Below are 13,219 nucleotides of genomic sequence, written 5' to 3' on the forward strand. Positions count from 1 at the left end.
TGTGTGTGTGAGTCTGTGTGTGTGTGTGTGTGTGTGTGTGTGTGTGTGTGTGAGAGAGAGAGAGAGAGAGAGAGAGAGAGAGAGAGAGAGAGAGAAAGGGAGAGAAAGGGAGAGAAAGGGAGAGAAAGAGAGAGAGAATATGTGTACTAGACTGGAGGACACTTGGGTGTTCTTCAGGTGCTGTCTAGTATGTACATATGTATGTATGTATGTATGTATGTATGCATACATGCTTGCATGAATGTATTTATTCATTTATTTTTGAGACAGGGTTTCTCGCTGGACCAGAACTTGCCATGTAGGCTAGACCAACTAGCCAGTGACCCTCTATCTGCCTCTGGGCCCCAGCGCCGGGACCGCAAGTGCAGGCTACCACGCCTGGCCTCCTAACAAGGGTTCAGGGGATAGAATGCAGGAAGGTTGCCAACTGAATGATCTCCCCAGCCCCCACTTGGTCTATTTTATTGGTCACAGCATCCTCAGCACCTGCCACAGGGCCCAGCACACAGCAGGCTCTCATTAGAGACTTCTCAAAGGAAGGAAGCAGGGGTTTCAGACATCAGTGCAGCAAGCCAGTGTTAGTTAAACTGCAGATGGATCAAAACAGCTGGGCCAGCCACAGACAGGTCAGGGAAGAAAGGGATCCTAACAGAGGAAAGGCCCTAGAGCCAACACCTCAGGAGCATCCAGCCAGGCTGCAGGGAGGGAAGTGAATGTGGGCCTGCGGTCAAGGTGAGAGTTCTCAGCCAAATTACATTCTGAAGGAACCCAGAGGATCTGGGACCTACCCAAGGCCAGGATGCACAGCCAAGGGAGGGAGTCTGGAGCCAGGCTGTCTGGACACTATAGGAGAAGACAAGGTGATGGCTAATGTCCTCTCCTGACCCAAAGTGACCCAGACATAAGAAAGGCAGGGCACAGAGGACCACATGGGTCCTGAGAGTGAGGGCGGAACCATGTGCTCACACTCTGCCTGCCCAGCACTGCCTGCTGTGTGCCAGTCCTGGCCCTGTGACCCTGAGTTATCTTTGCTCTTCTCTGGGCTCCATCACCCCCCCCCCAAGTCTACAGAGGAAGGACTCCATGGTGCGGCGGGGGGCCCGTCCTTCAGTAGTCACGCAAAGCAATTCATTAGGTTGATTTCTCATTTATTTGTGGCTATTTATTTGTTTGAATAATCTCTAGCTGGAAATCATAACTGGGGCCTTATACATGGTGGGCAAGCAGTCTATCTCTGAACGACATCCTCGGCCTGTTAGTCACCAGGTCTAGTTAAACAATAAAATAAGAATGGAAGAAAATGGAAATTATCAGTGCCTGAAGCAGGCATGTGCTCGTGTGTGTGTGTGTGTGTGTGTGTGTGTGTGTGTGTGTGTGTGATTCCCACAAGTGAGAATTTTCTAGTTGGGCACACTGGGTCAAGATTAAAAAATATACTTGTTCACACAACTCTCTTAATTACTTTTCTACTGTGCTAAAAGACACCATGACTAAGGCAACTTATAGAAGAAACAGTTAATTTGGGGGTTACAGTTTCAGAGGGGAAGTCCACAACCATCATGGAGAGGAACAGGGCAGCAGGCAGGCATGTATGGTACACGTCCAGACGCACAAGCAGAAAGCAGAAGGAGAGAGAGCTACCCGGAAATGACATGGGCTTGTGAAAATGCAAACCCCATCTCCAGTGAAACACTTCCTCCAGCAAAGCCACACCTCCCAGTCCTTCCCAAACAGTTCCACTTGAGACCAAACATTCAAATATATGCACCTATAGGGGCCATATCTTATACCTTTAGGTATAAAAATAATAGCATGACCAAAAAAAAATAATAATAACAGCATGAATGTTGCTGGACCAGGGAGACATCTCAGTAGGGTAAATGTGTCTGCTGCTCATTTGGGTTCCATCCCTGGGAGCCACAAGGTGACTGGAGAGACCTGACTCCCAAAAGTTAGTCTATGACCATCACACATATAATGTCATATGGACCCCCCCCACGCACACATAATATAAGTGTAAAAAAGGAAACAAAAATCAGGGGCTGGAGAGACAGCTAAGTGGTTAGAGTACTGGCTACTCTCCCAGAAGACCTGGGTTCAATTTCCAGCACCCAATGGCAGCTCACAACCATCTGTAACTCCATTTCCAGGGGATCTAATGCCCTTTTCTGGCTTCTCTGGGCACTAGAGACACACATGGTGCAGACAGACATGCAGGCAAAACACATATCAAATAATTTCTTTCAAATCACAGATATAGACACACCATATACTACAAAGATAAAGACACAGACACACCACACACACACACACACACACACACACACACACACACACACACACCACACCAAACAAAAAGTTCTGCATGTTGTGCAAAACCTGAGTCTGTCTAGCTTTAGGGTGGTGCTGGGTACCTGGTGCTGGGTACCTGGATGGGTGTTGGGGTGCTTCTACACTCCCTGGGCACCCCTGAAGCAGTGCACTTCAGCTACAGAGCAAGGGGTGACAGGGACGATGAGGAGCCAGCACAGCATGTGACATCAGAGGTTGGCTGAGGTGCTGGTGGCCTCCTGGCTTCAGCCTCCCCTGCCTGCCTGACCTCCATCCCATCTGGGCTCCAGGCTCTCTACCAAAGTCTTCCTCTGCCCCTGAAGACTTTAGCCCCATGATGTCATGGGCTGGTTGCCATGGAGACGTCAGGTAATGAAGCAGCCCAGGGTGAAATCACAAGCTGCTCTTAGCCCAGCTGGGACCTGGCCGCATCACGGCCTTGGTGACTGGAAAAACACATTGTCACGTAGGGTGGGGCTGGGGGACAGCCCAGGGGACCTCTAATGCCTGCTATTTTGGAAACTTTCCCCAAGGGAGTTGTGTGGTGACTCTTCCTTTACTGCTCCTTCGACCTCAATGTCTGAGTCCCCTTCTTGAACCTGCTCCCTACCCCTCCTCAGGCTACAGGAGTGACCACCCTCCGGTTGCCATGACAACCTGAAGACCATTTTGATCCTTCCACGAAAGGGGGTGTCATCCAGAGGTCCCCTCCGTCCTTCTGCTTATCAAGACTGCTTCCCAATCAGACAGTCAGCCTAACCACCCAGACAGTTCTCCATAACATCTAACCTGAGTGCTTCACCCTGTGGTGTTTCCCTACCAGCTTTATTTTTTTTTTCTCTGCTTGGTTCCGGGCAGACTCTGAGGCATAGCCCCTCAGTTTCCTCACACTTGCTTCAGAGCTGTTCAGAGCTTGTATAGCTACCCACCAAGGCTCTGTGTCCCAGCCTCTTAGTCACTGCAGTTGCCACCTGCACCCAGAGTGTTTCTCGGGTGGGGGGGGGGCGGGACAAGAGAATTAGCCTGCGGCCACTTGGGAGAAAGCGGTGTAGACGGAGTGAAGATGATTCTTTGCCAGTAACACACAGGAGTTGAAAAACAGGTAAGCATCGATCTGGGCCCTAAGCCCCTGGTACTGCCTCCCTGGAAGCCAGTCTCCCCAAAGCAGCTCTGCCACCTATGACAAACGGATGCACCAGGTGGTCCCTCCAGCCGTGACATGTCAGCCGCGCTAGGCTCTGGAGAGAAGCAGCCTTATGTGTGCCTTGCTTCCCACCCATGTGTGCTGAGGGCTAAAGCGACCAATGCTGCCGGTGGCCCGGGCTCCCTCAGAGGAACAACCCTGTCTCTGTCCCTCAGTTTGTCTTTCTGGACAGTGGGATTCCTGAGTCCTGTTTTTGGACTGGAGTTTGCCTTGGGAACCCTCTGGTCCCTACAGACATAGACCAGGAGTGTGAGTCACTGGCCTCTCTGCCTGCTGAGTCCCAGCCAGGAGAGCAGGCCCCAGAAGTTAGCAGAGAACCATTCTCCAATGTCCTCTCAAACTACCTTGGGCCATGATGGTCATGTAATGGTCTGGTTGGCTGAGCTCAGAGGTGCCCCAGGAGTCCCTTTCTATCCCCAGCCAAGGGCTTCCACTCACCCCCGCTCCTTCCCCATCCATCTCCCCTCCTGAGGCCCAGCCTACTCCAGTTGTGTGCCATTTCTAGGCAGCCTGCCAGGTTGGCCTAAGCCAACGAGGTGACTCCCTTGAGGGAGAAGCCTCGCCTGAGAGGACACACTGCCTGTTTATTTAAAGCATTTGCTCTGGGTTAGGCACCAAGATGATTCCTCACCTATGATTTCACTTTGAATCCTGCAAAGTAGGTAGCAGCGTGCCCACTTGACAGATGGGAAAATAAAGTCTAGGGGACTTATCCAAGGCACTGGGTAGTAGCTGATATGGTTAGAGCTCAAATCCTGGGGACAGTATGAAAGTCCAACCATCAAATAGTGCCCATCTCTAGAAAGGGACCTCTAGTCATCTTTTCTGTGGTACGTGCATGTGTGCGTGTGTATGAGTCCACACCTGCCACACTAGACTTCTTTAAACGTAAAACTGTTCCTGCCCTCAGACTGAACTCTTAGAAGGCAGGCCCCCTCAGGACCCATCCTTCAGGACATATCAGATGTTTGACTCTTCAGAAGAAAGTCTTCGGTGGCCAGTGTCTGCTCTCCTACCAGTGCACTGGACCCTAGAGGCCCCCTCAGGATAGGCCTGGATGCTGACGGGTCAGCTGGCAGAAAGGGCTGTGATGGGAGGAGTCTGTAGAGAAGCGCTACACCCAGGGGCAGAGGTGGGCACAGAGGGACCCAAGGACGGAGAGGGGTGGATACCGGCTTCCTATCTGTTCCGCTCTGCTAGATGCTACCAGTGCCAGCAAAACCTAACCAGACTGGAGGCCTTTGAGTGATCCCAGAAATCTGTTCAGGACTGTTGGCCATGCACCAAGTGCTTTGGGGGAGATCATGGAACCTCTGAGAACCCAGAGTGTGGAGTGTGGTGGGGGCTCGGTTCTGAGGCCTCCAGGACCTGGATTTGCATCTGGGCAACCTGGGGGGGGGGAGGTTCTGCTGCTCTGTGACCCCCACTTCTCTTCCAGGTTCAAGGAGAGAACTAACTGGGTCAGGAGAGCAAAGGCTAGCTCAGCCTGGCTCAGGATAAGCATACAATGAATGGTAGCTTTAAAAGGTGAGCCAGAGGCCCTGGGTGTGCCTCAGTTGACAGGGTGCTTGCCTGGAAGGTGCGAAGCCCTGGGTTCAGTCTCTTAGCACCACATACACAAGGCATGGTGGTACACGCCTGTAATCCTAGCACCTGGGCAGCTAGGATTACAGCTGCCTGGATCAGAAAAAGGATCAGAAGTTCAAGGTCATCTTCAGTTACATAGCAAGTTCAAGGTTAGCCTGGGCTACTGGAGACCCTATTTAAACAAGGAAAAAAAATAGGGCAGACAGGGTTGCCCAAACATGAAATTCTAGCACTTTTGAGACAGAAGCAGGAGGATGACCTTGAGTTCAGTGCCAGCCAGGCACTACAGAATAAGACCCTGACTCAAAAATAATAAATACAAAGTTAAAGGTTAAAAAAAAATAGAAATAGATAAGGAATACAAGCTAGTTCTTAGATGCGGTGTGTGAGGTCAGTATCCCACTGTCCTTAACACAAATGCCTGGTACTCACTGCCTCCTCGGAGGCAGGAGGGGTCCCATTTCCCACCAAAAAGCCGGGAGTAATCGTCTGCGGGAAGGCGGATACACTAGCCCCACGAGAGAGGCAGCTATTGAGTATTGATGTTGTCAGTATTGGGGATAAGGGTGTCTTCACATTGCGACCCTCCCCTACCCGATGCTAACACTCCACCATTCTCACCCCCACTCAACTTGCTAAGGTTACATACTGGGGAACACTGACAGGGACTGGGGACTCTAGATCCCCTAGCCCAGCAGCAGAGGCTAACAGCTGGGTAGGGTGGATCTCTCAGGGAAGGCCTGGACTGGACCTGGAGTAGGGGGACTGGCTAGACAGAGTTGGCTGTAGGCTCTAGGCTCCCGTGGGATGAGAGTGCAAAGTTCATGACCCCTGGCCTCCACTTCAGGCTCTGACCGTGGCCCACAGAAACCCTTGGCGGGTGGGAACTGTGGTCAACAACTGGCACAGGTGTCAGAGCTGAGGACGGAGGGCCCCAGGGACACCTGACCTCCACAAGGCTGGCTGTGTGGTGCTGAGGCTGAGGGCCCAGCTGTGGAGAACCCAGACCCAGGTCTTTACTGTTTCCCAGTTTATGGCCCTAGGCAAGGTCACGCTGTCATTTGTAAAGCGGGGACTAAGAAAGTGCTTGGCCCCATTAGTTCTTGTGCCTGCGGGGTTTGGAGTAGAACCCAGTGAGTCACAAAACTGCCCAATGACAGAAAATCAGGTGACCTCAGTCATCAGCTGGGCCTCCAGAAGAAGGGTTGTCCTCTGTCCATGAATCCCCAGATCTCTCCCTTCTAAGTTGCCGGGGTGCACGTTGAGACCAGCAGGCGCTGTCCTCTCAGGACAGAAAAAAGTTATGACAATACAGCCTGACCTGGGGGTGTCACTCAGGAAGCCCAAGGTGCGCGATAAAGAATGGAGACTGTCTCAGCCAGTGAGACCACAAACTGCCCTGGCAGAGGGGAGTACGGGAAGAGCATGGGCGTTGGAGGCCCCAAGTCACAGACTCACAGTGTGACCTTGGCAGGCATCCCTGCTGTCTGGCCTCCATCCTGTACTCGGTGGCTCTTGTGTTCATGGGCCAGTGCATGTGGGATGGAGAAGGGACCTGGCCACTAAGGAAACATCCAGATACCTCACACCCACAACTGCCTCCATGGGAGACTACCCATGAGTCTTTGGGGTTTATGAGAACAGCTCAGACTCAGAGAGTGGAGCTAAAAGACACTTCATGGCTTTCTACTCTGAGAACTGCTTCCCTGGCCAGGTGCTATGCTGGGTTCCTCAGGTCTCACCAGACCAGGCGCTGTCCCGGAATGTCCCAGCTGCTTCTTTAACGTGGTGCCTGACACCCAGGAGGTACCATATCACCACTAACCAGCTTGAACCAACTTCATACAGCCTGACTCTGTTCCTCCTCTCCCCTCCCCATGACCCCCTGCTGACACCTTCCAGGGACCCCCTGAGTTACTTCCCTGAACACTCCCCCAGGAACTTGAGAGAAGAACCCCCTCAGAGAACCGGAGAGGACTGATGTTCAAGATACCCCAGACCACGGTCCCCACGGGGCCTGCCCAGCCCACTCAAAGGCTACTTAACCTTTCTCTGCCTGGGTAAATTACTGGAGTGACAAGTGCAATGGCTGTCTTCAAAGACCTTGGGGCTGGGGTAAGAAGACTTGACCTCTGTACACGCCCACTCCCAGCCCCGCCCCCTGCTCACTCCCACAGCGAGTAAGAATCCCAAGTGGGACAATGGCCCAACCTCTTTTGGGGGGGGGGGTTGCTTTGTTTTCATACATGCTCTCATGTAGCCCAGGTTGGCCTCGAATTCTCTATGCTGTGGATGCTGGCCTTGAACTCTTGATTTTCTGAGTGCTGGGATAACAGGCATGTTCCCACACCTCCCAACCTTTCTTCTAAAATATTACTCCAAAGACAAATATGCCCTCCCCCCCAGCACCTATGAAAGATCCTATGCCACCCCCCATTTACAGACAGTGCTCCCCCCCCCCAAGCCCCACAGATGAGGGATGGTCACTCCAGTTCCCTGGAATCACCTTGGAATAACCAAGGTGCCAGGTGAGAGACAAAGGCCCAAGGGTTACTGGAAACGTCAGCTGTCCTCTGTCCTCTCCTGTCCCCTGAGCAGGGGTGGGGGGTGGGGATGGAGTTAGGGCTGCGGGTGGAGAAGAGCGAGCCTTGATAACCTGTTCATTCCTACTGAACCCTTCCTGCCAGGAGGGTTCTGGGGCTAAAGACACAGGCACCCCGGGAGGGAAAGGGATCCTGAGCTAGGAAGGCTTCGTTAGGAGCGGAGCAAGGTCTGTCTGTCTTCCCGGAGCTCAGTGGCCCATAAGAGGACCAGAAAGAACCGGAAACCTCCCTCCTCTCGCAGGCACACTGCAGGAGGCGTGTAGCTGCGGGGAAGAAAGCATGGCACCGAGACCTTGCTTCATGCCACCTGCCGGGTGCCGAGTGGGGCGTGGGGTGTGGAGCCCTCCTCCCGAGCTCTGTCCCCCGCGGGGCATCGTGTCCTCTGGGGCGCGGCTGGTCCATGAAGGGCGGACACCCACCCTGGCTTCCCCTAGCGGAGCACTGGTGCCCCCGCCCCTTGCCGCGTCCCGTGCCGCCCTGTCCTCACCTCGCGACACGCAGGATCCCATCACTGGGCGGCGTGGCCCGGCCACTGCGCCTGGGGTGCGGTGGGCGGCCGCGCGCTCATGTCTCCGCGGACTGGGGCTGCGCGGCTCGGCCTCCGCTCGCTCCTGGGTCGTCGTCCCCGCCGCCGCCGCCGCGTCCCGATTGCCTCGCGCCGCGCCCGCAGCTGCCAAGGCCGGGCGACACCGCGGCGGGCGGGGACCCGGGGAGCGCGGAGGGGGCGGGGCTGGAGTGCGCCCCGCCCCCTCCGTGCCAGTGCACCTGTTGTCGCCAACCAAAGTACCGCAAACCAAAGTAACGGAGACTGTAAAGAGGACTTCTAGCTTCAGACCTGAGTAGCGCCTGCTTTCTGGAGCTCAAGGTCAGGGGAGAGGGCTGGGAAAGGGGAATTCTGCAAGGATGAGCCTCATCCCACTGTGCGCAATGAGGAAGACCGAGTTTTATTTTAGTGCGTGTGTGTGCCCGTGTGTGTGTGTGTGTGTGTGTGTGTGTGCGCGCGCGCGCGAGCGCGTGCGTGCGCGTGTTTGTGTTCCTCTTCTCACACATATGCACTGTGTGCATTCACATGCATTTATTCAGTATCCCAGAGAGACTGACCAGATGCTCTGTGACAAACCTTGCCAGGCCTGAAGCACCCTGTGTCTGAGGTAAATGTCACCTCCCTCCACCCTTGGACATTCCTGTTCCCAGACAGAGGAGTCACTGGGGTCTGTTTACCAGACATGTGTCACTAGAGACAGCCCTGAGGGATGAGGACAGCTTAGAGCAAAGGTCTGAAGACCCGGTGCAGAGCAGAAGCCAAGCCTGGTGGGGCTGCCCAGGGCTGGGAAGCTGAGCTATTGAGTAAAGTCAGAGTGGAGATGGCCCCATGGTGTCCCTGGTGTTGTCAGACCTAGGTGTGAGTGGAGACTCATACAGGCTCATATAGACAGTGTTACTTAAACACGCAATTGAACCTGAAAGGATCACACGTGGACACCACCCAGGTGGCTTACTTGATGTCAGGGGTGCTCCTGCCTCTGTGTGGAGAAGGAAAGGCAGATCTGCCTATGGTCAAGCTCTGGTCCTGTCCAGGGCATGCGACCTGGTACTGAGCAGGCAGATGTGTCTGCCCTTCTGACTTGATGCGACTTGGAGGCAGGGCTCTGACTCACCATGATGTAAGGGCAGGGACTGGTCAGGGCTGCTGATGTACCTGCTGGCAGCAGAACAGCCTAGGGACTGGGGGTGGTGTTGATGGGAGAAGACCCATGAGGAGAGGAGAGGAGAGGAGAGGAGAGGAGAGGAGAGGAGAGGAGAGGAGAGGAGAGGAGAGGAGAGGAGAGGAGAGACAGGGCAGTTTCCAGGATAGGGGGGTGCCTGGGATAGGGAGCGGTGGACAGGATGAGCAGAAGCATCATCTGGGCTGCCTGTGTGGCCAGCTCAGGGACACAGGTGTAGGGGGCAGATGCTTCTGTCTCTCCCATGTATGTTATACTGCTTAGCTTCCTGCTGATTCAATCTTGTCACTGCACAGCACTGGGACCATCCTGAGACCGGGCCATACTGGGGGAAGGCATGTTGGGGCTCTTTGCATGGCCACATTCACCTTCCCAGTCCTTGGAATTCTGCTGAAGCAGACGATGTCCAGACAGATCCAAGATGTGTGGCTTCCCTCCCCAGGATGGTCTGTCCTTTCCCAGTTCACCCCACAGCCCATCTGCCCTGTGACCTTTCCCTGACCGCCTCGGGTGCCCTCCTGACACACCCACTCATGGGAGAAGAGGAGAAGAAACCTGGGAGGACCATGCCAGGCGGCGTTCGTCGGCCCGCGTGTTCTGTTCTCCTGGCACGAGCTTGAGGACCCAGAGCCCCGTCCCATGGCTGTTCATCAATGGACAGACATCTGCATCTCTGAGAGCCTGCCCTGCTGTGGGCATTGAAGCATGGAGAGGAGACATTGCAGGGCTGAATGGGAGGAAGGTTATTCAGCAGGAGTCACTCCAGTGGTGAATCAGACCAGTGCCTGCCTGGTTGTCGCAGGGTCAGTGGGGACACGGTGGAGAGAGCCATGCGTAAGCTGAGCTCAGGGTCGGATGGAGAGTACTGCCTCCATAGCCAATAAACCCCATGAGGTGACATCTCCTGTCAAGGGCCAAGGGGACATGGGGACAGCTTCAAGTCTTCGGTGACCCTGAAGCCAGACATTGAAGGTTGGGTAGAGTGCGGGCAGCTAGAACTGGTGGGTGGCTCTCTGTACACAGAGGTTTGAAAACAGAGATGTACTTGGGGGCACTCTGGGCACATGTGACCCCTAGAGAGCAGTGGGAGAGGGCAGGCTGTACCCCCCCCCGACATTCTAGAGGAATCTCTGTCAAACACAACAGCAGCCATCTTCATCAGCTCGTATGTGTCTGCTTACAAGAGGCTGTAGGCTTGCTGACCACAGATACTCTTTCAGAGGAGAGGATGGATCATGGCTGTGACACCATCAGCCTGCCCTCACCAGCAGGTACTTGCTGAGCCCTGATGTGTCAGGCAAAGCTGTATGGTGTGGATGCTCCTGCACACTGGGGCCTGCAGTGTCTGTGGAGGAATTCAATGTTGGGGTTTCTCCTGCTGTGACCAGGGTCTACTTGGAACCACAGTCCTGGCAGCATAAGGCAGGTAGTGCCCTTGAAATGGAGAAAGGACTTGGCCTAGTCTGAGGCTTGGGAGACATATCCCAGTGAGGATGGAGCCAGGTGCCCAAGAGTATATGAGACTGAGGAGGAAGAGGAGGAGGAGGGGAAGAAGGAGAAGGAGAAGGAGAAGGAGAAGGAGAAGGAGAAGGAGAAGGAGAAGGAGAAGGAGAAGGAGAAGGAGAAGGAGAAGGAGAAGGGGAAGGGGAAAGAAAGAGAGAGGAGGAGTCTGTGGTCTGGGTGTGGGAGAAGGGACACAAGAGACTGAAGAGAAGGCAAAAATCTTGGGTGGGTTCCAGCAATCAGAACTTGAAGCCTTTTCCAGAAAGATCTAGAGCCGGGCGGTGGTGGTGCACACCTTTAATCCCAGCACTTGGGAGGCAGAGGCAGGCGGATTTCTGAGTTCGAGGCCAGCCTGGTCTACACAGTGAGTTCCAGGACAGCCAGGACTACACAGAGAAACCCTGTCTTGAAAAACAAAAAACAAAAAACAAAAAACAAAAAACAAACAAACAAAAAAACCAGAAAGATCTAGAAATAAGGCTAAGGGCTGACCTGGAAATGTGTCCATTCTCACCTGGACTAGGGCTTCCAACTGGACTCGTAGATCACAGGTCTCCCTGACCCCACAAACAAGAGGTGAACTAAGGTGGGGGGCATGCACACCCTCAGTCTGATGGGGGAGACAGAGTCCCGAGGGAACTCAGTTTGATCAAGGCAGTGACAGCCACTGTCCGTGCCAGGGAGAGACAGAGAAGCCTTGGAGTAAAGCGTACTGTGGAGTAAAGAGCGGTATTAAGGTATTAAGTTCATTTCTCAGATACCTAGTGTAGTCTTGGACAATGGTGGCTTCTTCACAGCAGGGTCCCTTTCTCAGAATTCAGGATTGGTGCTGTAACTCTGATTCTGAAGATCTCTGCAGACAGGAGCCCCTGCTACAACCAAGGACTAAGTTGTCTTGAGTTGTACGTGTCATGCAGCGAGTGACCACCAGGGGGCAGCCTGAGACAGCATCATTCTAATTAGTTTTCATGTTCCTTTTTTGCCCTTGGCCAATTGACACAGAAAGTACCACGCTGGCAACACTGACCCAGCCAGGGTTCAAGGTTGTGCACGCTGTGATCTGAACTTGGTACCCGGTGAGTGGGAGGGACTGTAACACTGTAATCTCTGGTCACTGGACCCTGAGATTTACTATGGATGTCCGCATGTGTCACCTCTCCTGAGCCAAGACTAGAAGGCTGCATCCCTCTACCCAGAAGGGGGCCCTTGTTCTAATAGAACATCCCTATTTAGGATACATCCCCTTGGTCTGAGATCTGCATAGTACTGAGCCCACTGTGCAGATGTGGAGACTGAGCGCCAAGAGACCAGTGCATGCACAGGGTGGGATGGGGGTGGAGGTGGGGCTGTTGCACGTGGCTCTGTGCTACTTTTAGAGATCTACCTGGCTGGAAGTCCCAGGGGCCAGAGGAGGAGCTCTAGGAGCCTGGAAAAATCATGACCTAAGAAAGTCACACTCAGCTGCTCAGGGGCAGGGGACTTCCAGAGAGAGTCGGATGTCAGAATCCTCACACATCCAGCTGGGTTAAGCAGAACAAGAGGTTCCCAATATGGCAGGGGGCTGATAGAACTCTCAGGGAGTCCCAAGTCTGACAGGAGAGACACAGATAACAGCTGTACCCTGTCCTGAGCACTGGGGACATTGATATGAGGCTAGCCAACCTAGAAGCTCACAAGTGCCATGACACCTGGTCATGAAGACGGCCCTTAACCATTAAGGAGCCCTGGTGAACCAGATGGGACCTTGGTGGGACTTAGTGGGGAGGGGAAGGCAATTCAGGTGTTCTGGTTAATAACAGCATGGCGCACTGGATGGCATGAGCCCCTTTAACCCTCCAGTAGCCCAGGTTGGTGAGTCACATGTGGCAGCACTTAGAAACACCACATCAGGGGTTGGGGATTTAGCTCAGTGGTAGAGCACTTGCCTAGTAAGTGCAAGGCTCTGGGTTCGGTCCTCAGCTCTGAAAAAAAAAAAAAAAAGAAAAGAAAAGAAAAGAAAAAAGAAACACCACACCTCAGCCCAGTTCCCTTTTGTCATAATCTGTGAGATGATTCCAAACCCAGACACTCCTGGAACCTCTGGGACCAACAGTGCCCTCTCCGTTCCTATCTCTGAATATTGTATAAGCGGTACATCCCCTCCCCCCCCCCCAGTCAGGCCACACCATGCATGTCTGTGCTTTGAATCCTGCCCCTCCACCTTCATCTTCATTCTCTAAACTTCCTGCAAGATGCTCACCACCCACACAGTGGGATGCGGAGGAGAG

At 53.8% G+C, this 13,219-nt stretch overlaps 1 protein-coding gene and 1 long non-coding RNA gene across 4 annotated transcripts in view; one reads left to right on the forward strand and one right to left on the reverse strand.

The window, feature by feature from the left end:
• Nucleotides 1–8,408, reverse strand: part of Fam131c (family with sequence similarity 131 member C) — a 16,793-nt gene extending 8,385 nt beyond the window's left edge. The window contains exon 1 of the mRNA XM_034503611.2: nt 8,213–8,408. Coding sequence (XP_034359502.1) covers nt 8,213–8,234 — 22 coding nt within the window. The 5' untranslated portion in view covers nt 8,235–8,408. The remainder of the gene's footprint in view (nt 1–8,212) is intronic.
• A 3-nt stretch (nt 8,409–8,411) lies between these two features.
• Nucleotides 8,412–10,347, forward strand: LOC143442303 (uncharacterized). Of its 3 annotated transcripts, XR_013110349.1 has the most exons (3): nt 8,412–8,590; nt 8,809–8,876; nt 9,746–10,347. It is a non-coding gene; the product is annotated as an uncharacterized LOC143442303 (long non-coding RNA). The 3 variants fall into 3 exon arrangements; XR_013110347.1 differs by having other exon boundaries at nt 8,412–8,876; XR_013110348.1 differs by lacking the exon at nt 8,809–8,876.
• The last annotated feature ends 2,872 nt before the right edge of the window (nt 10,348–13,219 follow it).

Source organism: Arvicanthis niloticus, chromosome 5 (genome assembly GCF_011762505.2).
Source record: "Arvicanthis niloticus isolate mArvNil1 chromosome 5, mArvNil1.pat.X, whole genome shotgun sequence".
NCBI classification, from domain to species: Eukaryota; Metazoa; Chordata; class Mammalia; order Rodentia; family Muridae; genus Arvicanthis; species Arvicanthis niloticus.